The sequence below is a fragment of the Austrofundulus limnaeus genome, unplaced genomic scaffold, assembly GCF_001266775.1.
Source record: "Austrofundulus limnaeus strain Quisiro unplaced genomic scaffold, Austrofundulus_limnaeus-1.0 Scaffold1, whole genome shotgun sequence".
In the NCBI taxonomy this organism is placed as follows: domain Eukaryota; kingdom Metazoa; phylum Chordata; class Actinopteri; order Cyprinodontiformes; family Rivulidae; genus Austrofundulus; species Austrofundulus limnaeus.
The window spans coordinates 9,639,184-9,665,379 of NW_013952403.1; the positions used below are offsets into that span (position 1 = coordinate 9,639,184).

General features: G+C 39.6%; 1 protein-coding gene across 2 annotated transcripts; it reads right to left on the reverse strand.

Annotated features, from left to right (window-relative positions):
- Positions 1-1,436: 1,436 nt before the first annotated feature.
- On the reverse strand, positions 1,437-21,820 carry atp10b (ATPase phospholipid transporting 10B). 2 transcript variants are annotated; one of them, XM_014008828.1, is made up of 22 exons: positions 21,318-21,820; positions 16,219-16,423; positions 16,075-16,083; positions 15,785-15,870; positions 15,373-15,479; positions 13,613-13,744; positions 13,266-13,381; positions 12,879-13,131; positions 12,389-12,582; positions 9,974-10,132; positions 9,297-9,786; positions 8,168-8,268; positions 7,960-8,086; positions 7,674-7,858; positions 6,265-6,532; positions 5,571-5,647; positions 5,343-5,468; positions 5,060-5,260; positions 4,882-4,962; positions 4,683-4,787; positions 3,097-3,284; positions 1,437-1,869 (listed from the first exon to the last, which is right to left on the reverse strand). In XM_014008828.1, the coding sequence occupies exons 1-22, from the start codon at positions 21,725-21,727 to the stop codon at positions 1,587-1,589; spliced, it is 3,903 nt and encodes a 1,300-aa protein (XP_013864282.1). In that variant the 5' UTR covers positions 21,728-21,820; the 3' UTR covers positions 1,437-1,586. The 2 variants fall into 2 exon arrangements, with proteins under 2 accessions (XP_013864282.1, XP_013864290.1); XM_014008836.1 differs by lacking the exon at positions 16,075-16,083.
- Between the last annotated feature and the right edge of the window lie 4,376 nt (positions 21,821-26,196).

Below are 26,196 nucleotides of genomic sequence, written 5' to 3' on the forward strand. Positions count from 1 at the left end.
GAATGATAAGAGTTAATTTGCTGGTGAAATATGTAAATGTATGAATTGTTGTTGAAGGCATTAAACCTTTACTATTTTTTCTTTTTTCTCTCTTTTTTTGTAAACTGAAGATTATTTTTGATGAAATTTATTTATTTGAGAAAAAGGGGCACAGTATAATAAGTAAACTAATAAGTAAACTAACTAACCCCTCCAAAAACAGAATAAAATATACTGAAACCTGGCCTAAAGAAAATTTGCAATTTAAATAAGAAATTTTGATTCAGACATCCTTTAGGATTTGTTTATTTTAGATGAGAAAATTTTGAATTAAGTGGATGGCATTTACTGCATTCTGGTATCATTTATCCAAACCTGACTAGTAGTGACCTTTTAGTGTCCTCTACGGCAGAAGCCTTTCTTCAGGCTGGGCTAACAGCTAGCAAAATGAGGGCCCATTTCTTTAAATAGTTTTTCAGGCCTTCTTTTTTTCCCCAAAAAATTACATTCAAGTGTTAATTAAATGCTACATTTGCTGATATTAAATCTCAGCACATTAACATGACACAATTTGTATGCTCAGCACATTGTGTAGAAACATGGACATTGTTTGATTTGGACGGCAACAATAGAGTCATGCAAAAGTGTTGAGGTTTAAAATTAGCCAATGTACAGTATATAATAAAAAGTATATATATAAACAATATTTAACTCCACATCTGTAGGACATTTATTTTAGAAAGGGTTGTTTTATAAGCCTAAAAACGACAAAACAAGGTACCGTTTTGATAGCCGTTAGCCTAGAGGAAGACTTTTCCTCTATTCTTAATACTCATCATGCCTCTGACGTCACAGTTAAGGTGGTAATCACATCAAAAACAACTTGACTGTCCCTCAGAACATTCTTGTCAATTTGTTATATGTTAGCAGATTTGATTCTTTGCAACAGATGTGTATTTTTAGTTACGCTGTGCCAATTTCTCAACAAAAGATGCATTTTTATAAATTGAATCCCCTCATACAATGAAACCAAACCTCTGCTGTCTGAATGCCTGTTTCCCTTTGTCCCTGTGACCTTTCCCACAGCGCTTTATTCTCAGCACCAGAGGGCAGCAATGATCCAACTGAAGACTGTTATATAAGCAGAGCTGCATCTGTATAATGAAGTATGCTCGTGATGAGTCAGCCCTTTTTGTTTTTTACAAGTGGCTTTGATAAGGAAAATTGAAAGGAGGGGGAAAATGTATTATTGTGTACTTTTGTGACTATTTTACAAGATAGATGAATCCTGTTTGTGATTAATCGTCGGTGGGAAGAGTTTTGCTCGGGAAAGTGCCATTTATTTTAAAGGAGTGGGTGTCATGACTAATTGGGTTACCACCATGAGCTGAAAACCAATCAGGAAATTATCAGGCATATTTGTTCAGAGGAGAGGAAGAAGACGTTAACCTACATGCTTAAATTAACAGTTTATTGGAAAATTTACATCCAGTCTTTTTTTATCCCTTCAAAATCAAAACAGTACTCACTCATCCACATGTAGCAGTTCAGACATTTACAATTTTCTAAATAAATTATTATCATGGTGCTCGTTTTTTTAAAACCCATCATGTGTACACAGGCCTCTGTGTGGTGACGTTCAGACTGAAATCATCACTCGTGGCTTCAGCACTGTTGAGAAACTCGGGACGAAAGTCCACGGGGGTTTCCTGAGTGGGAGAGGGTGGGGGAGACAGTTGGTAGCGTTTAACCTGCCCTCCTCCACCTCCTCTGAAGCCCCTCCACTCCCTGATCCACTGATCTCTTGTGCTGGGGTCCATCCGGTCCAGTTCCCGGCCTTGTAGGAGTGGGGAGGGGGATATGGAGTTCTTCAGCACGTGAAACGTGTACCTGAGGGAGGAAAGGAGGGAGGGGGAGAGAGATAGAGAGAGCGAGAGAGAGAGAGAGAGGGAGGGTGGTGGTTAGAAAACTAGGCCAGTGGAAAAAAAACATGTGGGCCTTTGATGTAAATCAGAGCATCTTCTCTAAATATCAGCACTTTCAAGAGAAGCATCAGCAGCAGAGAGGAAGACGAGGGATGCTGCAGAGCACACTGAACCTTTCTATTAATGCTTTTTTTAAACTGCAGGTTAGCCCAGAACACATTTGCAATATATACAATCCTTTCAGTTTATTACAAATGCAAAATGTCAGCACAAAATCTAAACCACAAATACAGACAAATGATCAGGATTAAACACACCGAAAAGATGTTCTGATCAGTTTTGGCTCCTCATAAACAGATATAAGTTTCTAATGTTAGAGATTTTATTTGATGCCTTTTATCATTTTAATTCCCATGTTGGGAGAGCTCAAATGTAATCTAATATTGGGAAACAGTAATGAGCAAACGATTAAAAAACAAATTGGAAAACTAAGTTATTTATCATTCATCTTTAATTTTATTATCATTATGATAATCATAACTCAGTTAACACTTTGTTGCCATTTTGAATCTTTTTGCTGGAGTGTGATATGACATTTGAGAGTTCTTACATTGCATGTAGTTTTTTTTTATTATGGAAGTCATTTTATAATTTATATGAAAGTCTTAGCAGAGTTTAATAGTTGTAAATAACTATATGTGTGATGTCATGTTATTCGACATGTTAGTGCTCAGACTATGTGCTATGGGTGACTCTTGGCCACTAAACCATCAGATTTAAGCTGTAAATCTGTAAAAATGACTGAACTGGAGGTATTTTTGTGTTGACTCAGGTTGATACGTTGTGGCAACCATCTTAAACTGAGTTGACTCCTAAAGTTAATCAGCTGTAGATGTACATCCAGCGATTGCTTTCTAAGAATAATCACACACAGGAACATGTTAGTCTGCCTTCGTCTTTGGGCTGATAAAAACAGACTTAGGGATTTCCCAACATGTAATGACATACAGTACATATACTGGGACAGCACATGAAATAAAGTACAAATGAAAAAAAAAATAGTGTGGGGAAAGGCTACAATCTGCTGCTTTTGATCTTCTCCAAATCACTTTTTTATGATGACAAGAGCACAATAAATCCCTACTTCCTGCTCAATTTGAAGTGCGACCAGATGCAGGGGCGATGACGGTACCTGGGGAGCAGAGCTACCAGCGTGGAGATGGTGCAGACTAGGTAGAACATGGGATCGCCCATCTGGCTCTGGAGCACCCAGTAGGCATTGGACGGGGGGTTGCAGTTAACACAGATGGCACTGTAGGCAAGCGTCACACCGAAGTACAGCCCCACGCTGCCCAGCATGATAATCCAGTGGACCACCGTCTACCACACAAACAAAAACAACAAGACATATTTAATAGGAACAGAAATACTTTGATGCAGGGATAAATAAATAAAAAACATATTATTCCTTGAATAAAGGTACAGTTTTTCACCCGCTGCCTTTCATACCAGAGAGTTAGATGGAGATCTTATAATTAGAAAATGATGGAGCTGTTTAACTTTGAAAATAAACAATATAGGTGTTCTAATGTTACGCTGCAACATCAGAGTCCCCCATATACGTAGCACACAGCTGTGGGCCAGTTCTGGTGTCAGGCTGGCCCTGCTGGCCATATGACAACCTGATGTGGGCCAGGGGTCTGGCAGTGCTGGCACTGATTTTAAAATTGCATGTCACAACCGGCCTTGTTGTGGTTTGGTTTATGTGGTGCTGGCCCATTCAGAGACCACCTCTGGAAAACCATATCTGGGGTTACCAAAGAGCTGTCATTCTTTACAGCATCTGGACAGAGTAAGAGAGTTGCAGTGTGGGCCAGAACTGGGCCAAACCTGTTTTACTATGTGGGTCTGTGTTGAGGATGACGCTACTACTACAATAAATTTCAGCTCAGTTTTTAAAAAAAAATTGACTGAGTTATAATTACTTTGGTGGTTTCTTATTTGGATTAGCAGTGGTGGCTAAGCTAATCAGTGGCAGATGCACATTAAATAACATCTATTTTGAGGTTATTTAGAGATTTGTTTTTGTTGTCAGATGGTGTTGAATTTTAAAGCGACGAACTTGCACACTGAGTAAAAGTTTTGGTATAATGTTATGAAGGATTCTAAGCTTCTAACGTGACAGGTTTTAGCTCAAAATCTGTGAAATTGACTGAATTACATCCATTTTAGTGTTTTCTGTAGTCACGTGGTTGTGGCAGTCAATATGAATTTTGTGGAGTCTGAAAGTGAATATGTAGTAAACTTGACACAAAAAGTAAGGAATTTTTTGTTTGGTAGATTATATCTTTGTTGTAACAATGCTTCTTGACAATAAATCTTATACAGAGCACCTGATTGGCAGCACCTGGGGGTACCAGAAGAACTCAAAACGGTGTCAACAGCAAAATAAGCTGTTTGGCATTGGCAGAGAAATTTTTCATGTGTACAACATACATACTCAGTTCTTCTGCTTATCCCACAATGCATGTTCCTTACAAATGTGGCATAATTTAAAAGGGAATTAACAGACTTTTAAATTGCTTAAGATTTATTACCAAGAAGCATTGTTACAATAAAGAAATAACATACCAAACACAAATTTCCTTACTTTGTGCTAAGGTTCATTCAGTTTGAGAAATCCCTTCAAATTCTTTTTAAATGGTTCATGAGATATTTTGGTTAAAAAAAACAGCGAGCGAAAAAACAGCGAGCGATAAAGCTCAGGTCAGCACTCACCCAGGATTTGATTTCTATGGAAAGATGCAGCAGCATGGTGAATAAAGAGATGGTGTTCAGAGGAGTTCCAAAAGTGAAAATATCAACATCTGAATCCTTATAAACCTTAAGCCAAAAATAAAACAAACAATTAAATGTCAGAAAAGATGGGAACCATTGATTAACAAAGGAACGTACCATAGAAAAACGTGTTTCTTACCCAATATGGAATAAAGAAGCCCACCAGGCTCTGATAGAAGGCATCCAGAATGGAAATCCAGAACGTTAGGAAATTATATTCCTAAAGAACAGGAAGTGTGTAAAAACATTTGGGAATGCACACATTATTCAAATGCGTCTTAATAAATCTTTAGTTGTTTTTATTTTTCCTTACTGACCCCTTTACCCTGACCCGTCCTGTACAGCTCAGGGACCCCCAGCAGGACCTCCGCAGATACATCTTTGTCAAAGATCCCGAACATGATGGGGGGTGTCGAGGTGAAGAAGAGGTTGAAGAAAATCATCAGCCAGTAGTCGATCATGGCTGTGCCTGTAAAGCCACAGAAGAACTGGTACCAGAACAGAAGGTTCACATAGGCCTGAAAATAAAAACAAAAACAGGATTAACAACAAGTCAGAGCAGAAGACCTCAGAGCCCTCCAGTTCAGATCTGAGACTCACCACATTCTTATAGAAGAAATAAATAATCATGTTGGCCAACCGAGTGTAGCACCAGTGTCCGTGGACCAGCAGGAGTTTCTTCAGGTGCTTGAAGCGAGAAATGGCGAAGTCGCTCGCCATGACCGCCTGGAAGTGACAGAGAGGACACGTGAGGCGTTTAAGGCTGGTGTAAAAACAACTATTTGATTAAAAATGTGTTTATTTGCAGTCACAGAAAGAAGATCCAACCTGCATCCCCTCCTGACCGGATATCCCCACACCAACATCAGCTGCTTGGATCATGTTGACATCGTTTGCACCGTCACCTGAAATCACAAACAACACAGTTTATTCACACAAGTTCAGTTTTCAACATCAGTCTTTGGATTTTTCCTCAAAGTTTTGACATTTTATTCTTTAACTGAGTTCGACACAGTTATTACAGTTTAATAAATCAGGTCTTTGGTATGATTCTGCTCTACATGTGTCTTTATGCTCTAAACTAAATGTTGGAATATTTGCCTAATGTGGGAAGTGGATGAATTTAAAGTAAAAATGAATTTACAGTTCAATGGGAACTGTAAGTTTTACAGACGTGCTAAATATTGGTGCAGGGGTAGCTGAGAGTCTACTTGTGGGAAATATTTGTTTCAAACTTTAGCACAAAGTGTTGGAGTCAGCCTACTTTGTTATCAAAATATGTCAGATTTTAATGAAGCTTTCAGAAAGTAACTATTAGATGTACATCATCATGTACAACCCTGTTCAAGATGGCTGCCATAGCTAATCTGCACTGACAAACTGACATCAAGTTAATGTGGATCACATGATCAGTGCAAAATGAGACATTTACAACTAATTTATTTCCTTTATATACAAACTGAGACATCATATGTAATGTATCATATGTAAACAATCAGCTCAAATGTTGTTTTCTTCTTACCGACGGCCAGCGTCATGACTTTGAGTTTGTCCCTGACCAGTTTCACCACGGCGCTCTTCTGTAAGGGCGTCATTCTGCAGCACAGCACCGTGCGGCAGCGTTTGGCCAGGTCCACGAACCGGTCCTGCAGGTCGGGGGACAGCACCATGGCCAGAGTGTGTCCATCGATCACCAGGGAGATGTTGGGAATGGTGCCCACATTCTGAGGGTTCTCGCTGTACCTCCTCATCTCTTCCAGATTACAGTCCAGGCTGGACGTACACGTCACCTGAAACACAACAGCTGGACTTTGACTGCAGTACTTTTTAGAGTTTTAGCACGTTTTATTTTATTTTATTTTATTTACCATGAGACGACTTTTATTGTGAGCTGGTGCTAAAGAAATAAACATGAATGAATTAAGGATCACATCTGTTAGCAAAATGTTTTGTGCATCAGTGGATTGATTTAAATGAAGATTAAACTACATCTGATTCCCTTTTGGAGTGAACCACATCAAAGATGGCCGTCACAGCTAACCAACCTTATCCTACACAAAAATGGTTACAACTCTACCCTTTTTGCAGATATTGAGCTAAAATCTGGTGTGGTAGTAGCTGAGTCATCCCCAACTTGTACAACATATACTTACAACTTTAGCATAAACATTAAACCTGGATCACCTTATACCCGACTCTCAGCTACTACCATGTTTGTTCAATATCTGTAAAATAGATTGAGTTTGATCAATCGTGGCGGCCATCTTGAATCAGTTGAAGATGTGCATCCAAGGATTACTTAAATCTCCAACTACTACTTAAAAAACGTGTAGTTGTGAAAACTGACAGCGTAACCTAAAAACCCAAATAAAACCATTGTTGTTAAAAATATCCCTGCTGGATTATCGCTCTAACAGACCACAGATTACGGTCTGACTCAGGCTCTGGTCCCATTAGACTCGTCATTCTGCCACACTTTGCCAAAAGGAAACTATCATGATGAATACGCCTGGCTTTTCCTGTTTTCCCCCTGAATACAGCTGGCTGTTTTAAATAGGTTTGACAGGATGGTGGATGAAGGAGTGAAACACTCAATTGGTCATCAAACGAAAACAAAACAAAAAAAGTTAATTTAAGAGTATTTCCTTTGAGAGCTGGATTTTAGACTGGTAATTAGGTATGAAAGCATTAGTTATTGTTTAGGGGGCGCCTGACTCCAGTCATCATCAGTCACTTTAGTGACTCAGATGAGACCGGAGCAGCTCCCTCTGTTTCACCTCAGTAATTTCTATCTGATGAGAAAACCCCAGGTTATTATGAAGGTTTGGTTCCTGCATGACCCTGTTTTTAAAGGCAGACCCCCACACTCTCATCAAAATGTTTTAGCTACGAATAGAATAAAAAGGCAGCCCGTTTTGAGGCTATCCTCACCTTGTTTTTGCAGCTCATGCTAATCAACAGGTCTTCGTCCTCCAGTAGCCTGCAGGCGTAGCCGATGTTGACAGCCGTCTCCAGCTTGTCACCTGTCAGCACCCACACATGGATCCCTGCCTCTCGTAGAGCCACAGTGGTGTCCGGGACGTTCTCCTGCAGCCGGTCCTCGATGCCCGTCGCCCCTGCAGGAGGACAAACGTCCCGAGGACAGCCATGGTTCAGACACAGATCTTATTATCTGTATTTCAAGAGGTGTGGGTGACGAGGGTTTGAAATGTGTTACCCAGCAGGGTGAGGTTTGTCTCCATCTGCACAGCTGTGTCCATGATGAGCTGCTCCTTCTGCTCTATAGCAGCCTGAGCGCTCTTTCTGCTCACCAACCAGCGTCTGTACTCGTCTTCACTCACAACCTGCCACAGAAAAATAAAGAGGATGAAACAAACATCTTGTTCTGCAGGAGAAATGATGTTTGGGTGTGGTGAGTTTCATACCTTCTTAGCGATGCACAGAGTGCGGAAACCCTCCTTAGCATAGCCGTCCAGGTGACGCTGAGTATCAGACGCTATGTTTTTATGACTCTTACTGAGGTTTTCTGCAGATAAAAAAAACACAACTCTAATAAAACTGTCATTTTTTAATACTGTAGAACATAGTACAGTGCAAAAGCCTGGAGTCACTATGTCTTGGATGATGGATGATAAAGCAGCCAAAGTCAGAACAAAAACTACAGATCATCAATACTTTGAAAGAATACAAAAGGTCTGACCGCAGAAAATTAGCCAAAAAGTAACGAAAAAAGTAGAAAAAGGCTCATTAAAGAAGCAAGAGGCTAGCTAAAAGCTAAAACTAGCAAAAAGCTAGTTAAAAGCTAAGAGCAGCTACAGGTAATTGCTAAACCTAAAGAACCATAAGACTAGTTAAAACCTAAAAAGTAGCAAAAAGAATTAAAAAGCTGGCTAAATGCTAAAGAAGCAAAAGCAAAAAGTAGCCGATGACCCATTAAAACCTAAAAAATAGCAAATGGATTCTCTAAAGTAGCAAAAGGCTAGCTAAAAGCTAAAACAGCTAATTGCTAAGCCTAAAGAACCATAAAACTAGTTAAAACCGAAAAGTAGCAAAAGACTAGCTAAAAGCTAAAAATAGCTAATTGCTAAACCTGAAGAACCATAAGACTAGTTAAGACCTAAAAAGTAGCAAAAACAATTAAAAAGCTAGCTTAATGCTAAAGTAGCAAATGCAAAAATTAGCTGATGATCCATTAAAACCTAAAAGTAGCATAAACAACAAAAAAAAATAGAACAAGTATGCTGAAACAGATTTCAAAGACAACGTTTTCATTTAAAGAATGACTTCTAAGGGGAAAATATTTAAAATTTTCAAGTTATAAAAGGAAATAAAAAACAAAAGTCCTGTATGAGCTGAAAGATTTGCACAGGGTTTTCAGATGTAGTTAGATTACAAAAAAGCATGTTTAAAATGAAAAACAGGAAAACTGAATGCTGAGTCAGCATTCCCACGTTTAGGGCTGGTTTAAACCATTTGCACGGAGCTAAATATTATTTCTACTCTGTCCTTTCTGCTCAAATAAGCTGAACTAATTTTACTCTGAGCAGCAGTTACCTGCGTATGGTGTTCCCAGCAGCTCCATTATGGCAAAATCTGCACCTTTGGTGTACAGCACGCACTCTTTGGTGATGGGGTGTCGCACCAGCACAGACATCCTCTTCCTGTTAGAGTCGAAGGTCAAGACGTCCAGCACCTCAAAGTCCAGGACCTGCCCGGACGGAAGCCTCACACTCACATTTTTAGGGGTGCGGGCCAGCAGGACAAACCCGTAGGCCCTGGCTGCGTGGACCAAGGCCGCCTCGTCTGGACTCTCTGCTTCATAGTAGAGATTCTCTGAGCCTGCAGGTGCTGTAGGCCTGACGCTCGGGGACAGACCATTAGTGTCTGCAGGGCTCTCCATCCTTACAGAGTCTATGACCGGGCCCTGGGACTGGGCGCGGAATCTGCTGGACTTGCGTTGGATTAATAAACTGGCCTTCTTCACCAGATCAGACAATGCTTCAAAAGAGTTATTTGTCTGAGAGGAGCATGGAGACAAACCCGCCTAAAAATAAAGGCAAACACACAGAAAACATTGTTACTAGACCTTTAAAACAGATTTATTTTAGGTCTACACAAATGCATCTGTTCACCAGGTGTGCTGAGCTGCTGTAAGTTTAAAGAGGACAGAATTTTCATCCATTTTTGTCTCTCTCTCTCCTCGGCTTCGGCTGCTCTCTCAGCAAACTCACCCTCTGTCTCCGAGCTGTTGCCCTGGAAACCACCACCGTGTTGCAAATGGTGAGAGCCAGGAAGAAGTCCAGGTAAGGATCCGTCCTCTGGCTGCCGCCTCTGCTCTCCGCTCTGCTAATCTGCCGGACCAGGTTCTGATCCGGAACGACTTCAGTTTCCTGGTGGAGGAGAAAGCAGTTAATCAGGCTGCTGGATGCTCAGCGTGCATCAATAAAACCTTATTTCACTCAAATAAAAGTGTCTCCTATTGGTTGACTTAATTTAGGGAAAGTTTTAATGGTTTTAAACTTTATGTTTGACCTTTTTTTAATGCAAGGTTAAATGAAGGACAAAGAAGAAGGGAGGATGTGTTTTTTTTCCCCCTGCAATCATTCTGCTCTGCTTGAGACGCAGCGTGTGAAGCAGTAAAATTGGGCTCTCTGCAGGCCTTTTTTTTTTCCCTGTCTCAGACTCAGTATCTCCAGGCTTCCTGGACAAAAATAGGCACAGAGATACTGTACTGTATATCATAACAGCAGCTGACTAATCTATAGTGCACATTTACAGCTGATGTAACATGGATGATGCATGCCAAGTGGTACTCGGTGTGACCATATGTCCCGTCACAGACACAGGGCCGCCGCTGAGCCATCGCTGACACCTAGCAGCTCCACCATCTGTGGCAGGGACTGGGACCACGAGGCCTTTGACTCAGAGATGAGTCCGATTTGGGTAAAATAAAAGGACCGTTTGAGGTTTTGGACAATTTGAAACTGGTAAAAACAGTTTCTACTAGAAAAAAAAAATGTTCACGACCCTTTGACAAAACTATTGTACACAAAGAGGCATAAAATTATGAAGCCCCACCGGTGACATTGGATTAAAAAAATGTAAAAATTATGCGTTGAGATGAGATAATAACTCATGGCTACATTTTAATTATCTTGCGGTCACGATGAGACAATGTTGCATTTAGATTATATATACTATATTAATAATAATTTAAAGGGATCTATGATTAGTTGCAACGTTGGACTTTGTTTGATAAACTTTTATTTTAACTTTAAAATGAAGACTGTAAAAATACTGTAGCCTGTTTATTTTTTTATTTTTAAACTAAAAGTTTAAAAATATATTGCACGAACTGAGCCATTTTATTTACACGCAAAGCATTCTGGGTAAATGATGATGTTGATAGGTCATCAGTGCGAGGCTGCCAGCGAGCTATATCCACCCTGAAGGTTAATCTTGGACAATATCTATGATTGACTCTTTTAAATGAAACCAGAGAGCGTTGACAGAGAGGAGAAGGTAGAAATGACTCAGCCTGTAACTGAAAATATGGATGGAGGACCTCAGTTTAGCTTGTTTGTCACACCAGAGCATCGGGGCTAATGCTAAGGCTAACAGGCTAAGCTGAGGTTCTTCTTCCATGAAGCAGCTCTGTTGTCCTCCATCCATATTTTCAGTTCCAGGCTGAGTCATTTCTACCTTCTCCTCTCTGTCAACGCTCTCTGGTTTCATTTAAAAGAGTCGATCATCAGATATTGTCCAAGATTAACCTTCAGGGTGGATATAGCTGGCTAGCAGCCTCGCACCGATGACCTATCCACGTCATCATTTACCCAGAATGCTTTGCATGTAAATAAAATGGCCCCATCTGTGTTAAAATATTTTTTTAAAATGTACAAAACTGAACATTTAAAATATATGTTTATCAAATAAAGTGTAATGTTACAACTAATCCTTCAAACGTAACACGTATTTATTTATTTATTRGTGTGTGTGTGTGTGTGTGTGTGTGTGTGTGTGTGTGTGTGTGTGTGTGTATGTGTGTGTGTGTGTGTGTGTGTGTGTTTAAACGAAAGATTAGACCTCCATAATTCAATCTATAAGGTTAATTTTTCATAATAGCCTACTAGTATTTACAAGATGAAATTAAATGCCCTATGCGTGTCGGAAAAATGTCTTTTTTGTTTGTTTGTTTGTTTTTTGTTTGTTTTTTCTGCGTTCCTGAATGCGACATGACTAAGACACAGGGTGAGAGAAGCCTGTTTTGAGTGTCGAACTTAAAGAAAATACAGTTTTTTTGGACAAAGACAACGCCACTCGTCACCTGTCTTACAGCTGCAACGTGTAATGCTAAGAATTACATTTGTCTAACCACAAGTGACGTAGTACGTCATTTAATCCTATTCTAAAATAAAAATAAATTAACTCAAACATGTCTATGTAAACAAGCAACAATCTGGGCATGGAAATGACTGCAGTAATTATCTTGTGGCTATGTGTCAATTATCTTGTAGCCACAAGTTATTATCTAGTAGCCACGAATTATTATTATTATTTTTTAATTCATTGTCACCAGACGGGCTCCGTGTAAATCAAAGTGAGCCTGAGGTGACTTTTGGTGCAAAACTTAGGAATCATCATACCAGGGGACTGCTGAAGGCCACGTCGCTCCGGGCCGTTCCCACCACCTTGCTTTTCTTCTGGCCACGTCGATGCATGTCCATGGGTCCGGCGTCCTCCCCTTCGAAGGACCAAGCCGTCTGGGAGGAATGTGGACGCTGGTTGAAGATAATCTCTTCCTCGGACTCAGGCTCATCAAGGACAGCAAGGCGAATAGCTGCAAAATGTCCCCCAAAAATACACTGACTTAGAACATTAGGATTATTTGTTTAAAGTGAAATGACAGGAAACTCAGACAGAGGTTAGTTCATACAGTTTTTTACATAATCCAATTTCTAAAGTTTTGTACTACTGCAGGCTCTAAAGAAATTAGTGCAAATGTCCTATTGTTTGCACTAGTGTACTAGTGAGTCACTGTATTTTGTGTGATTTCTAATTAGTAGCCTACAGTAGCATCAGGATCCTGGAGGCACACTAGCTTCGCACTTTATTACTTTTTTAGGTGTTATTTACCATTTTCTTTGTGTGGAAACTCCGTGCCCATGATGGTGCATCGGCGGAACACCATCTTGTTCTCGGTGAGAGTGCCCGTCTTGTCTGAGAAGACGTAGTCGATTTGTCCAAGGTCCTCTGTGATGTTCAGAGCTCGACACTGCATGCAGCTGTCTGTCTCCTCGTCGTACAGGTCGATGTCATTAACAATGAAGAAGATCTGGCCAATCTTCACCAGTTCAATAGACAAGTAGAGGGAGATGGGTATCAGGATCTGAGAGGAAGGATTCGTTCAACAAGAGATGCCAAAAAGGTGATGGGTAACCCAGAGACAAAAGATAACAAAAATGGGTTAGATGACCTCAAAGTATTCAATGAACTATTTTTAAACATTGATAACAATGTCACCTGCAGGAGGATGATCATGGTGAAGAACATGTGGAAACTAGCCAGACTGTTACTTCTGCTGTCAGGCAGTAGGTACGGGGGCGACCCAGTCCGTGACTCCAGCCACATGTAGTGACCTGCATGTATGAAAACAGCAGGATTATTCACACTGACTGTCAGGCAGACAGGAAAGCTATTTTTGCCACATTTCCACCAACTCCTCTTTTAGCTCGTGTTGAGCCTGTGGCCAAAGTGAGTCGATCTTTTTTAATTGAAAAGCTAACGAGCCCCTCCCCTCCACGTCATAAATGAGAATGAGTCAGTTTGTGCAGTGACTCTACGGTAAACTGATGCGATTCATTACTGACCCACTGAGCCGACGAGACACATGGTGAAGAGGAGGATGACGCAGAAGAAGACGTCTATGTTTAGCTTACGCTCCAGTTTGCTGCGCTTGGACCTCGACCCGCCATTGTTGAGCATGGACTTGGTTTCATGGCCTTAAAAGGTATGCAAAGATAACAAGTTAGTTAACAAAAAATACATATCATATGCTCAAACAAGCTAATTTTGCATTATGTGTACAGGAACATAAAAAAATCTAGCTAGCAACCACTAGCTTTCTATTAGCATCTCAACAATTGTTTGATAGAGTGGAAAAACATGTATTTAGGCTTCTATTTGTATAGATTTAATGATGACATCACAAAAAATAAACAATATTATTGTTAATAACATATATAAATAATATTAATATTATTTTAGGAACCTCATCTGTACCTTGTCTTGTGAGAGTTTATAACTGCTAGCATGCTAAACTGAGGGAGTGCTAGCATGCTAGCATGATGCTAGTGCTAGCAACGAATGCTCCAAACCACCATATTATACAAAACAGTTAATTTTGCGCTTGCCTATACTAAATGTAACTGTTTAAAAGTTAAAGAAAATAAATTAATTAATAAAACTGAAGTATAGCTTGAACCTTACATAGCTTACACAAATTCAATAAAGATGAATTTCACAAAAGTAAAAAAGTATTTTTGCAAATCTATGGTTAAAACCCCCGACATAGCTATATTGTGTATAATCAGTGTGTTCCATTCATACTCTGGAATTTTAAAATTTTAGGTAAAAAAACAACAACAACAACTGGAATGCCTCCGTAGATTCAGAGATTTAGAGATTCCTAATTAACTTCAAGGTCAAGGAACAAAATGGCTGCCTCCTGCATAAAGAGTAATGATAGCTGCAGTAATAAACGCTTAACTTTCACTTCTTTCACTTAACGTCTCAATAAATCTGCCACACACATATTACCATGCTGCAGCTAATAAAAGTGTTAAGACTGTAGATAAATAAGGATGAAGCACCTCCGTCTACTTAAATTGTTTAAAAGTAAAGTCAAAACATCCTCTTATAGGAGCTGCCATGCTGTAGTTTTAGAGTGCAGAGTCTGTACAGTAGTGTAATGTGGGGCAGAAAGTTCTCTCTGCACAGAAGTGATGACAAATGACCTTTTTTAAAGAACTGCAAACTCGTCGGCTCGCCGGTCAGTCTCGTAATCATGAGGCTACATATCTGAGCTCTGGCTGAGCCAGTAAGAGCAAATGACATGAAACAGTCCTCAAATCTTTCTTTGACGATGCTTTGTCTGTCTTCTGTATGTTGTTGATTTGAATGCATAAAATGCAGAGAATGCATTTTGAACTTATTTTGCAGAAGGCACTCCCAGATCTAACCCTTAAGGTAAAAGGATCGCAGCATATTTATCTGAAGCACTTTGTTTCAGCTTTTGTCTCTTTGAGGCCTCCCTCCTGACTGAGCCTGTCTGGTTTGATTAGTGAACTGATTGATCAGCACTAATCGAATGTACGGTAGCTGCTCGCTCTCTGTTGAAGATATATTGCTACGTCTAGGGATCATGTACTGTACATGTTAAGAGGGAAGAGCCTGGACTACAAAAACAAGGCATCACAAGCCGCTTCGCTTTTGTGTTCTGTAACTTTGCAAACCTTCACCTGTACAAGCAGCTTTATATAATTAATTAAAGGTTAGTTAAAAGGAAAAAAAAGCATCACTTTTCTTTAAAGGCTTAAGGTTAAAGCAGTGGGCTGGCAGAGAAAAATACCTGCATACACCACAAATCCGACAGCGTGGCCCGTATTCCTCACTGTGCAGCCTCGCAGCAGCAAACTCTCGATGCCAGCGCCCAACTTCTCCTTATTGGGTTTCTCTCTGCAGCAAGAGAGAACGAGAATCGCCTTTACTGTCAGATCTTGTTAGATTTTCATTATTGCTGACATATTCCCCATTAGCGATTCTCTTGCTTTATGGCCGTAGATGGACGGCAGGAGGAGAGCTCCTGTAAGAGCTGTGGTGCCCGAGGACATCGATTACAGTCTATTACTGCCCCAATAATGTGTCTGCGAGCATCGAAAGGGTCCAGTGAGTGGGTTGGAATTAATTTTGCCTGGGCTGTTTTAAAAGCCTCTGAGGAGTTTTGGGTGGGAATTCGCGTTAGCCGAGTGTTTGATACTCACACGAAACACTTGAAATGATTCAGGTTGTTGTTGGGTTTTTCACACACCACAGTGCTGTTGAAGCTCTCGGGTTCAAATCCACGATCCTGGAAAATAATCAGAAACTATGTTTACAATGTGAATAGAAACTTTTTTTTTTACATCCCACTCAACCTGAACATCAAGAATGATTTGGTAATGTTTGTACCCGAGCATCTCCGCTGTACTCTAAATATAATGCACTGAAGTATGTGGACAAACAGGAATGCTTTTTTTCTGACGGTCATCTCACACTCTGACATAATGCCAACCTGCAGGTTCTGTAAGGAACGTCAGGACACGTCAGCACTGTTCAGTTACACGTCAAAAACAAGAAGTAGGAGGACAGAAGTGTGGAAACCTGCTGGAATAGAAAAACAATCAAAAAAAGAGTCAATGTCTCCTCAATCTCCCACCGTTGTGCAAACTCCAGAAACAACCGTCCTCTGCTTCAGGTTGGTTTCTCCGTCCAGGTTGGCCGTCTCGATGTGGCACACGCCGTTGGGTTCGGATGAGTAGAGCAGGAGGAGGTCTGCGGGAACGATCTCGTTGCAGACCACCTTCACGAAATCTCCCACACGCACGTCCTTCCATCGTCTCTCCACGAACCGTTTCTGCTTCCTGCGATCAGAGGTGCCAGACGTGAACAATCGCAACCCCCCCCCTGGACGGCTTTCCCTTTCTTACATGTTGGTCACGTTTACCGATTGTTGGGTCTGATTCACTTTAAATGGAGCGAATCTAAAGCTCAGCAGCAGCAGCTGTTCATGAACCAACAACAGGAAACCAAAAAGACCAAAAAATGCCATTGTTCTTGGAGAGGGGTCCAGGTGATTTTGTTTTGAATTTGGAGTAAAGAAGCTTTAATGAATACGGCAGTGAACCCTTGTCATTCGGGCCTGTTCTGAGACCTTTCTCTCTCATTGTGATCAGAACCAACGAGCCGGTCTAGCAGCTGTGACAGAGAGCTGAAGGTATGCTGCTCTGCATGTAGGACCTGATCAGGTAGCTGCTTTCACACCACGCCTCGCTGCAAACAATAGGAGGAGATGTTTTTTCACTCTGATGTTTTCATTCAGAAACAGTATGTCTTTGTGTTAGACTGACTCTTTGGAGTTGCATTTGTGAAGTGCTTTGCAAAAAAAACAGCATTTTTTTGTAGTTTAGATTTGAGACAAAGGCCACAGAGTTGTGTGCTGCTGAAGCTATACTGCAAAAAGCAAATTTGCTTAGATCAGCATTTAGTTAGGAGGAATGGCTTCAATGTGTGCCACCTGGCTGGCAGCGTTTGGGAATGAAATTTCAAAATGCTTCGAAAAGTTCTTGAGGGTTTTTCCTCACGTGTTTGCAAGGGGCTTTTGTCACGGGACGTTTGAATAAGTTCAAAGAATTTGCGAGACAGAGTTGTTACCGTCTGGATCCCTTCTCAGTTTAGTTTTCTTGGTTCAGAAAGTGTAGGACAACTTTCACTGAATTGTGACTGACAGAACTGGTCACTTAAGATGCAAAAACACACTGACGAAATTAAAACACTTAAAATTCAACTAAATTATTTGCATCCCATAAGTATTCAAACTCCCTGCTAGTTTTGAACCTGAAGTTATTGTGGTCGGAGTGATTCCAAGAGAAAACTTGAGACTTGTTTTACAAGTACGTCTGCTTAACAAAAACACATTCAGTTAAGTTTACATTTATTCTTACTGAGCCCGTCTGGTGACATTTGATAATAAAAAACAATAACTTGTGGGCATGACCGCAAGATAATTATTGTAGTCATTTTTATGAAACCAGAGACTTTTGATTGTTTACACGGACAAGTTTGAATTTATTTAATTTATTTTAATATAGGACTGAATGATATACTTGGGTCTTTTGCTGTTAGGCGTGCAGTAATTCCTAGCATTTTATGTTGCAGATATAAGACACAGGTGACGACCAGGTGTGTATTTGTCCAAAAACAAAAAAAAAATTCAAGCCCAACACTTAAAACTAGGGTTGGGCGATATTGGTAAAAAAAATTAATCACGATTAATTGTGGTGTTTGGCTGATAACGATTAATTTGACGATTAATCCCCTGGAGTCCCTGGACACCTTTATGTCCTAGTCACATGACCAATTTAGTGGAAAAGATTTGCTCTTCGTAAAAATCTTTTTCTAACTGTGTCAAAATCACAGACTTCAGGCTGTACTTCAAATTTTAAATTGTGTTGATAAATAAATTACAAAACTTTTGTTTAAATGTTCGTCAGATTTGAAGCGGAGAGGAGCACCGAGCGGACTGACCGGGGAAAAAGCCAGTCAGTCTGCCAGGTGGCATTAATCGTATTAATCGTCAAGTGCCAAAAAATAATCGATTAAAGTTTTTCTGACGATTAATTGCAGAAGATACGATTATGCCCAACCCTACTTAAAACAGATTCCTCTCTCACCTCATGACTTTGGAAGGAGCAGAGGTTTATAGTAACTAAGTAAATTTACTTTGTTACAGTTCTTAAGTAACTTTTTGAGGATTTGTAATTTTACCAAGGATTTTTTTAAATTGTTATTTTTATTTAGTTACATTTAAAACCTAAAATTGATACTTTTACTTCTTTACTTTAAAATTTAACATTTAGTTAATTGTTACAAAATTAAATATGTCCAAATTCGTCATGGAAGGAGTTATTTATACACTATAAAAACCTCTAGAGTTGAATTTACTCAACCAAGTCATGTCAGCCGGTTTCACCAAACCTAGTAGAGTAAATATGAGGCAAAAATATTTTCTCCACTTGGTTTAGTGGAACCATTTTGGTTTACAGATACCTCTGAAATTCCTTAAAAGCCTTTTGATATGTTTTAAAGTTAAGAACCGGAGGAAGCTGTCTGACAGTCTAGTCCTCAAAATAAAAGCCTCCGGTAGCGTCTGGAAATGTTTAAAGGCAGAAACTGCACATTTTTGCCCTCCGGAGGAGTAAAGACTGTTAAAGTGTTCAGTAAATTCTACAATTTGTTTCTTAGAGAGTGTGTAAATATACCTTTACTTTTACTTTCCCAGTTTTTATGAACAGTTTCAAGACTTTTACTTAAGTATTTTTCTCATCAGTGAAATTTATTTTTACCAAAGTCATTTTCTCTTAAGGTATTTTTACTTTTACTTATTTATTTTTTCCAGTACTTTATAGACTTCTGTGAAGGAGTCAGTGTTAAGTCATGTTCGGGAACACAGTAAAAAATATACTAGTACTATTAAAAAAATTAACCCTTTAGATTGAACCATGGAGGTGTACTCTTTGAATTAAACGTACACCGTGAATAATTAATAATACACTGCTCAAAAAAATAAAGGGAACACTTAAACAACGCACGCTAACTCCCGATCTTAATCAATGAAATATTCGCATTGAGTACTTTGTTCTGTACAGAGTTGAATGTGCTTCACAAAAGTTTGATTTACTTGGACTTAGCGTGCGTTGTTTAAGTGTTTCCTTTATTTTTTTGAGCAGTGTATTACGTGTGGGGTACCTTAGAACAGTTAAAAACAAAAACAGTGTTTTCATATATAATCTGACTCCAACGAGTAGAGACACTCATTGGAGTCAGATTATATATGAAAACACTGTTTTCACAAAGAGAAACTGCTCAAAATTATCTTGAGGCGACGCATTAACCAACGCAAAGCCATGACTTAATATTTCATGACCACGCATGAATTTATTATATCCAGTGTCACTGATTGGGCTCCATATTTTCATATTATGTAACAGGCAAAAATGTAACTTGTTGAAGGAAAAAAATTAGAACTAATGTCTTCTTTTGACTTTATATTTATTTGTCCCAACCAGAATTATATGGTTTTGTCGGCTCAGTCTAACAAATTATTTTAACATTGACTAAAATTCTGTACTACTGTTGTTTTTTTTTTTTAACCGGGTTTATTGAACTATCATTAAAAGTAATTGTTGAATAATCCAGTGATTTATTGTTGCTAGTTTTAATTTCAATCTTGATCTGTTTAATTTGTTGTAATTCATTCAGCAAAACCAACACAAATAAAACAGAAGAGCTGAATCAATTTTTGTTACAGTAAAATGTCTAAATCACAATGTGAATCAAAACAAATCTGTCAGTATGTGTTAAAAAAACATTTACCAAGACAAATTCCATTTGCCCTGTTCAAATATAATAAATTTGACTGAACCAAAACTTTTAAGAGCGTGATGACCAAGTTTAGCTATATTCAATTACACTAACATGATTGTTTCATCTAAATCCATGTGTGGAAATTCTCCTCAACACTCACTTTTATTTAAAAAGGTTGTTTTCATCCAATAAAATCATGAACATACATCTTTATAAAGTCACACATGTTCATCTAGTCTCTGTTTAAGAAAAACAAAATATGTTATAATTCTGCAAACTAACATGATACTTAAGCTATTGTAACAAACTGATACTAGGCGTGACGTGTAATGTGTAAATAAAAGTCATTCACTCAGAATTAAAGTCGATGAGGTGGGCTGACTGGTTTTAAAGGTCCACTGGTACACCGAGATGTGTTTAACAAAACAAGAGCAGGACTTTCTGTTCAAACATTGATTACCAGTCGGTGCGTTTCAGTTTGATAAGTGTTTCTTTTAGAAGAAATATAATTCCCAAAAGGTAAGGCTCAACAAGCTCAGACCTCAGACTCTTCAACAACTCTGTGAAAACAAAAAGATGAAGAAGAAATCTGGAGATCTGACGAATTAACGCCAAGTTTCTCTCATCTGACTGCATTCCATGTGAGCTGTCAGCCTGTCACATGGCTGGGCCTTCTCTCTACATTTGTTTTAAGTCTGCTTTGCCTTAATTTATTATTTTACTCCCAAGGCTCCCCATCAGAGCATTTATATGCTTACAGTTTATTTATATAAATCTTAGATAAAGGTTTATCATAAGAGACTCTCAGGATGCTGCTCACTCTGATGTTATCACGATGAAGAGGTCTGACAACAGTCTGAAATTCAAGGTCAGGAGAGTCCACATTTCAGGTCACCTGAATCCTGCTGCCGTGTAAACACAAAACACTTCATCTGAGATCTTTGAAACTTTAGGATTTATAAAATCTCTGCTGCATCCTCTCCTCCTCATTGTTCCTGCGAAACCTCGCCGAAATAAAAGGGCCTGAAAATGATCTCCTCTCCCTCCCCATGTTTGAATTATTCATTTTTCACCAGTAATTCAAAAATAGCAAACAGCTAACCTGCCTGCATCTGCTGACGCAACGCCCAGACGAGGGTTTCATCAAACGTGCGCAGTGTGATGAGGGGAGATGCTGTTGTGTTGCTCTTCAGAAGAGGAATAATCTGCCACACATTCTCTAAGTCATAAACTCCCAAAAGGGGGGGCTGAAAGGCTGAGGACGCACACTACACAAACATACACAACTGTGTACAGTCTACACTCAGCAGGAAGCTAAAATCTCAAACAGACGCGTGTGTTACCATTCTATTGTCTGAGAACACAGAAGTCTGTATTCTTCAGATGAAATACCTGCTGTAGATGAAACATGGCATGTTGTTGACCCTCCTGTCCGACTGGTACCTCCTAAAGTCCTCCCAGGCGTCCTTCAGGGCCGTCAGAGACAAGATGACACAGATGGGGATCAGAGCTACCTCTGGCTGGAAGGCGTTCACCACGGGGATAAAGTTCAGAATGGCCAAACCCACAAAGTAGATGTTAGCCAGACGGTGAAACTGCTCGAAAAGGTTCATGGGAATGAAAAACAGAAGCGAGTATTTGGTGGTTTTGATGGCGTTGGATGAGAAGAAGCGATTGGGCTGCGTTCCTCTCCCCTGTCCCTCATGAGGCAGATTGGAGGTCAGGCTGCGGAGTTCCTTCTCCCGTGCCCTCTGACCTTGAAGGGCATCCCTCACCAGGGCCAGAGGGCTCCTCCAAGTCATGGTTCTACTGTCTCTCGCCGTTTAGACCCTGCTTTCTTCTTACCAGGTTTCCATCCTCGCAGGATTTGAAGGACCTCTTCTCTGAGCTGTCACCTCCTGCTGTGAGTCTCTGTATGTGTGTGAGGCCTGGGTTGAAACAAATGACATGCAGCACACCTCTTTTAAGCCCGCCCTCTGTTTTTTGGCTTTGACAGGTGCGTTTGCATTCCTGTCTCTCCAGCCATTCAAGGAAATAAGGACATTACACTCAGATGTCTGCCAGATCTAAAGTGACTCAGCTGATTATACTAAAATATTTGATAGTTCAGTAATCATAACTTGTTTATGACAGTTTATAACCTGATGTGAAATAAAAATAAAAGTCACGAGTTTATGCATCAAAAAACACTCCTTTCATTGAGCCTCTAATGTGATAAATGCGTGAGAGTCAAATATTTCCAGCGCAGGAAACTGGTGCTTCAGATCTTAAAGAGATTAAAGCAACAATTCAACACTGAGCAGACGGTTAAGAGAAAACAAACAAGAATACATACCACATATCTTCACAACAGCTATAAATAAAGGAGACCGAAATGTTTAGTCGCTTTTCGAGTCGATGCGTTGAATGGAAGCCCTGACCTTTACTGCCATTAAAAATAGTTCAGATCCTATCGAATGAAGTTATATGGAAAGCCTATAAATAACATATTATTTGTTGTAGATTGCTCTTTGGAAATGAAATAGTATTCAGTTTTGACCTAGCTAACATCTGGTCAGGTGGTACTGAGGCTGAACGTGGATTTTGGGTGTCTTAAAACAAGTCCAGTCTTTAAAATGGCATAAATGTAGCACATAAAGTAAGGGAATATGTGTTTGTTGGTTATTTCTTTGTTTGTAACAATGCTTCTTAAAACTTATATTGTTGGAAAGCCTGCTAATTTCCCTTGTAAACAGTGCCACATTTGCAAGGAACTTGCATTTGTGGCTTGCGCACATGAAAAATTTGCCAACTCGTCTCTACCAAAACGATTATTTTGCTGTTGTTGTTGACACTTGTTTTGAGTACTGGTACCCCCAGGTGCTGCCAATCAGGTGACCACTATAAGGTTTATTGCCAAAAAGCATTGTAACAAAAAAATAATCTACTAAACATAAACTCCCTTACTTTTTGATGTAATAAGTTATTCATTGAAATAGCAGTTCATAAACCTTTAAATAACACTCAGTTTCACGTTACGTAATTATTCCAGTAAAAATATTATGATATTCCTAGAGAAACGCCCCAGGCTGCACAAGAATGCTACTGCTAAATTTAGCAAAAATCAACTGTATTCTGTTTAAACAATTGTGCCAATTCAAATAGATATTGATTTAAAGCAGGGGTGCCCAAACATTTTCCCTGAGAGGGCCAAAATTTAAATCAACTTGAGGGCCGCGGGCCAAATGCAACAATATAAGAAATACAAATACTTAAGAAAGGTTGTTTTATTTTTTATGATTAAGCTAGCAGCCAGTGTGGTTGCCCACATTCTTTAGTTTTTTCAGCCCATGGATAAAGGGGAAAAGGCAGCAAAGATTCATGGGACTTTTCATAATTTAAAATTTGAATAAATGGGGTCTTATAAGGTGCGCAAATCTAGATTTGGGCTTAAATCTACTCTGTCTCTTTTACTTGTAATCTATATTTAATCTTAACATAATTATAATCTAGTAACCAAGACAACTGCTGGTGGGCCTAATCAAATGGCTTGGTGGGCCGGCCCCACTTTGGGCTGCTCTGATTTAAAGGTTTAGAAAACAGATTTCATAAAAAAAACTGACATTTTGGAGAAGATGTTCTTTTAGAACAGCAGCAATCCTCTTTGCCCCACTTTATTTAGCTGTTAGCTTGTCAATCCAGACTCTGTTTCTCCCGAGGTCAATCAAAAAGCAATCTACAACAGTTAAAGTAGTGATATCAAGCTTTCGTCAGAGCAACACAGATACATAATGAAAATTTTAATCAGTAAAAATTAGGGGTGCACCGATTTATCAACACATATTTGGGAGATCAGAGATCGGATGATACTTTGATAAGATTGGTGGAAAAGATCGACTTCTCGTCTACTTCCACAAACGTCTGAAAATCAGCCACTGTCCCCTTTTGCCCTGCTGTGAGTACTTTCTAATGTCCAGTTAAAACAAGTTTGTATTGTTTCAGTGTTTTTAATGAAATAAAATTGGAACATTGAAGGTGTGTTGTGACCTTATAATACCTGACAGTGTCAGTTATGCAAAAAATCAGAATTAGCAGGTCAGACTTTTTAATGATCGATCAGAAAAAGTTGTGCACTCCTAAAAATCTTCTGCTTGCGTGTTTACGTTCTGCAAAAACGTCAGAAGTCATGTGATAGCTCCTATGTTAGCATTGTTTGTAAAGGCAATCAAGCTATTAGGGAATTTTAATTTGACCACCTTTATTATGCAAACTAGGCTAGAGAAAATGTTTAAAGTTCGTGTGTGCAGAACTGTGAGATGGACAGTTTTTTTGCACAGATGGCACGCATGTAGGATGCTTTCCACTTCCTCATGTTAACATATGTTGTCTTTTCCAAAACCGGCTGCCAAACTTTTTTTCTTTTTTCAAATTCCTGATTGAAGCAGACGCTTCTAAAAAACCAACCAACCAAACAAACGTCAAATAAATAAATAATGTCAAACAGCATGTACACTGTAGAACATACACATGAAACTTGTTCATATGTTCTTCCTAATCTTCCACTTCATTTACTGATCATTGTTTAAAATGAGTAAAACCCAGTTTTGTCTGTGTGTACCCATGACACAACAGGGTTCCACTACGAGAGGCCGTTTGAATTGTGACCTAAAGGGCCTCTCATGTTCCTCCATCCCGGGCCAGCTTAGCCTGTTTTTCCATCACATATGTGTAACGGGAGTGGCGTGACGTGACTCTGTCAGACTCTCACCCAGTCAGCACTGATTGGGCTTGGCTTGGTTGGCGCGCCAACTTCGCAGGGGCTCAGCTGTGAGTCCACCGACACACACACACACACACACACACCAACTAAATCCACTCTTAAAACTTTAACACACACATACAAACACGTCTCCGCTGAGCAGAGGTCTGTGCGTTCCTAATTACGCCAGTGACATGGAAACACCACAAAGCAGGAAGCATCTGCCTCCCCCTTGCCTTCCTACATGTCAACACTAATGCCGCCTCTGAAGGGGGGGGGGGGGGGGTAGAAAAAAAGCCAATTTAGCACGAACCATCTGTCTGGTGTTGTGAGGTAATTCATCTGTTATGTAGCAGTGCAGAGAGCATTTTAACCAGTGCATGTAAGAACAAGGTTACGTGTCACGTCACATCAGTTTTAACATCAAATTGCCTTCATAGGTACGTTTGCACTTAGATATTTCACTCCTAGGAGACACACACACCTCTACATCCACACACAGATACAAGAGCGGTATGTCTCAGCTGGTCTGTCCTCTATCTTTTCTTTTTGTCCCCCATCACTATAAAAGATAAGCAGTCATAGAGCTGTTTTGTATGTTTGTGTAGCCGTCTATGTGTAAAATATCTCATAAACCACCCAACAGATTTTATTTGAACTCCCAGAAAGTAATCATTGGATGTACTTCTGCAGCTTTTTAACTTTTAGTGTCAACCCGATTCAAGATGGAGACTACAGCTGAGCCAACAAATGGCTACAGCTCTCTATTTTACTGACACTGAGCTAAAACGTTGTGTGGTTGGCTATAACTGAGAGTCATTCTCAACATAAACCCCAGAGAGGAAACCACTGTTTTAAGCCATATGATAAACTCTGAATTCAGTTACATAAAGGTCTTTAATTGGTAGATTTTTTGTGACAAAAACTTTAAACAAAGATTGCCTTTGTATGTTGAAAATTAACAGAGATGGAAGTTTTGGTCAAATTTTAAACATAACACACTCTCTACACACAAACTCATGCAACTCTTTATGTGATGGGGATGACTCTCAGCTTCAACCACACCCAGTTTTAGCTCAGTATGTGTAAAAAGGACCGAGTCAGCGCAATTTTTGTGTTGACTGACACATCTTCAGCTACCTTGAATTGGTTTGACTCCAAAAGGCGACCAGTTATGGATGCAAAACAATACTTTTTGATAGTTTCATTGAATTCAGCCCAGTGGTTCATGTGCTATTTTGCTGACAAACAAACAAAGAAAACACACAGTCAGAGGCCACTACATGGTTGCTCCTCCTTTATAGTGATAAAAAATTGTACAAGTTACATCTGCCCAGTCTTACATTCAAAGCTAAATATTGGCTGCACATTATTTCCTGCTAGAACAAAGTTCCTTTTGAAATTTTAAATATTCCGTGGTTTGCATCATTAAATATTCACCATCCTCCTTTTATGTTTTCAGGTCAGGAGGCGCAGACAGTTTGCAGAGTGAAGGGAGGACGCAGTTAGAGGTCGAGGCGTGAATGGACGATT

Excerpts from the sequence above, each read along its gene's own strand:
- atp10b (XM_014008828.1), bottom strand. The coding sequence starts at position 21,727 with ATGACTTGGAGGAGCCCTCTGGCCCTGGTGAGGGATGCCCTTCAAGGT. Across the intron at positions 5,261-5,342 it reads ATTTCTTCTATAAGAATGTG|GCCTATGTGAACCTTCTGTT; the intron begins GTGAGTCTCAGA and ends TTTTATTTTCAG. Across the intron at positions 1,870-3,096 it reads CTGGTAGCTCTGCTCCCCAG|GTACACGTTTCACGTGCTGA; the intron begins GTACCGTCATCG and ends TTCCTCCCTCAG.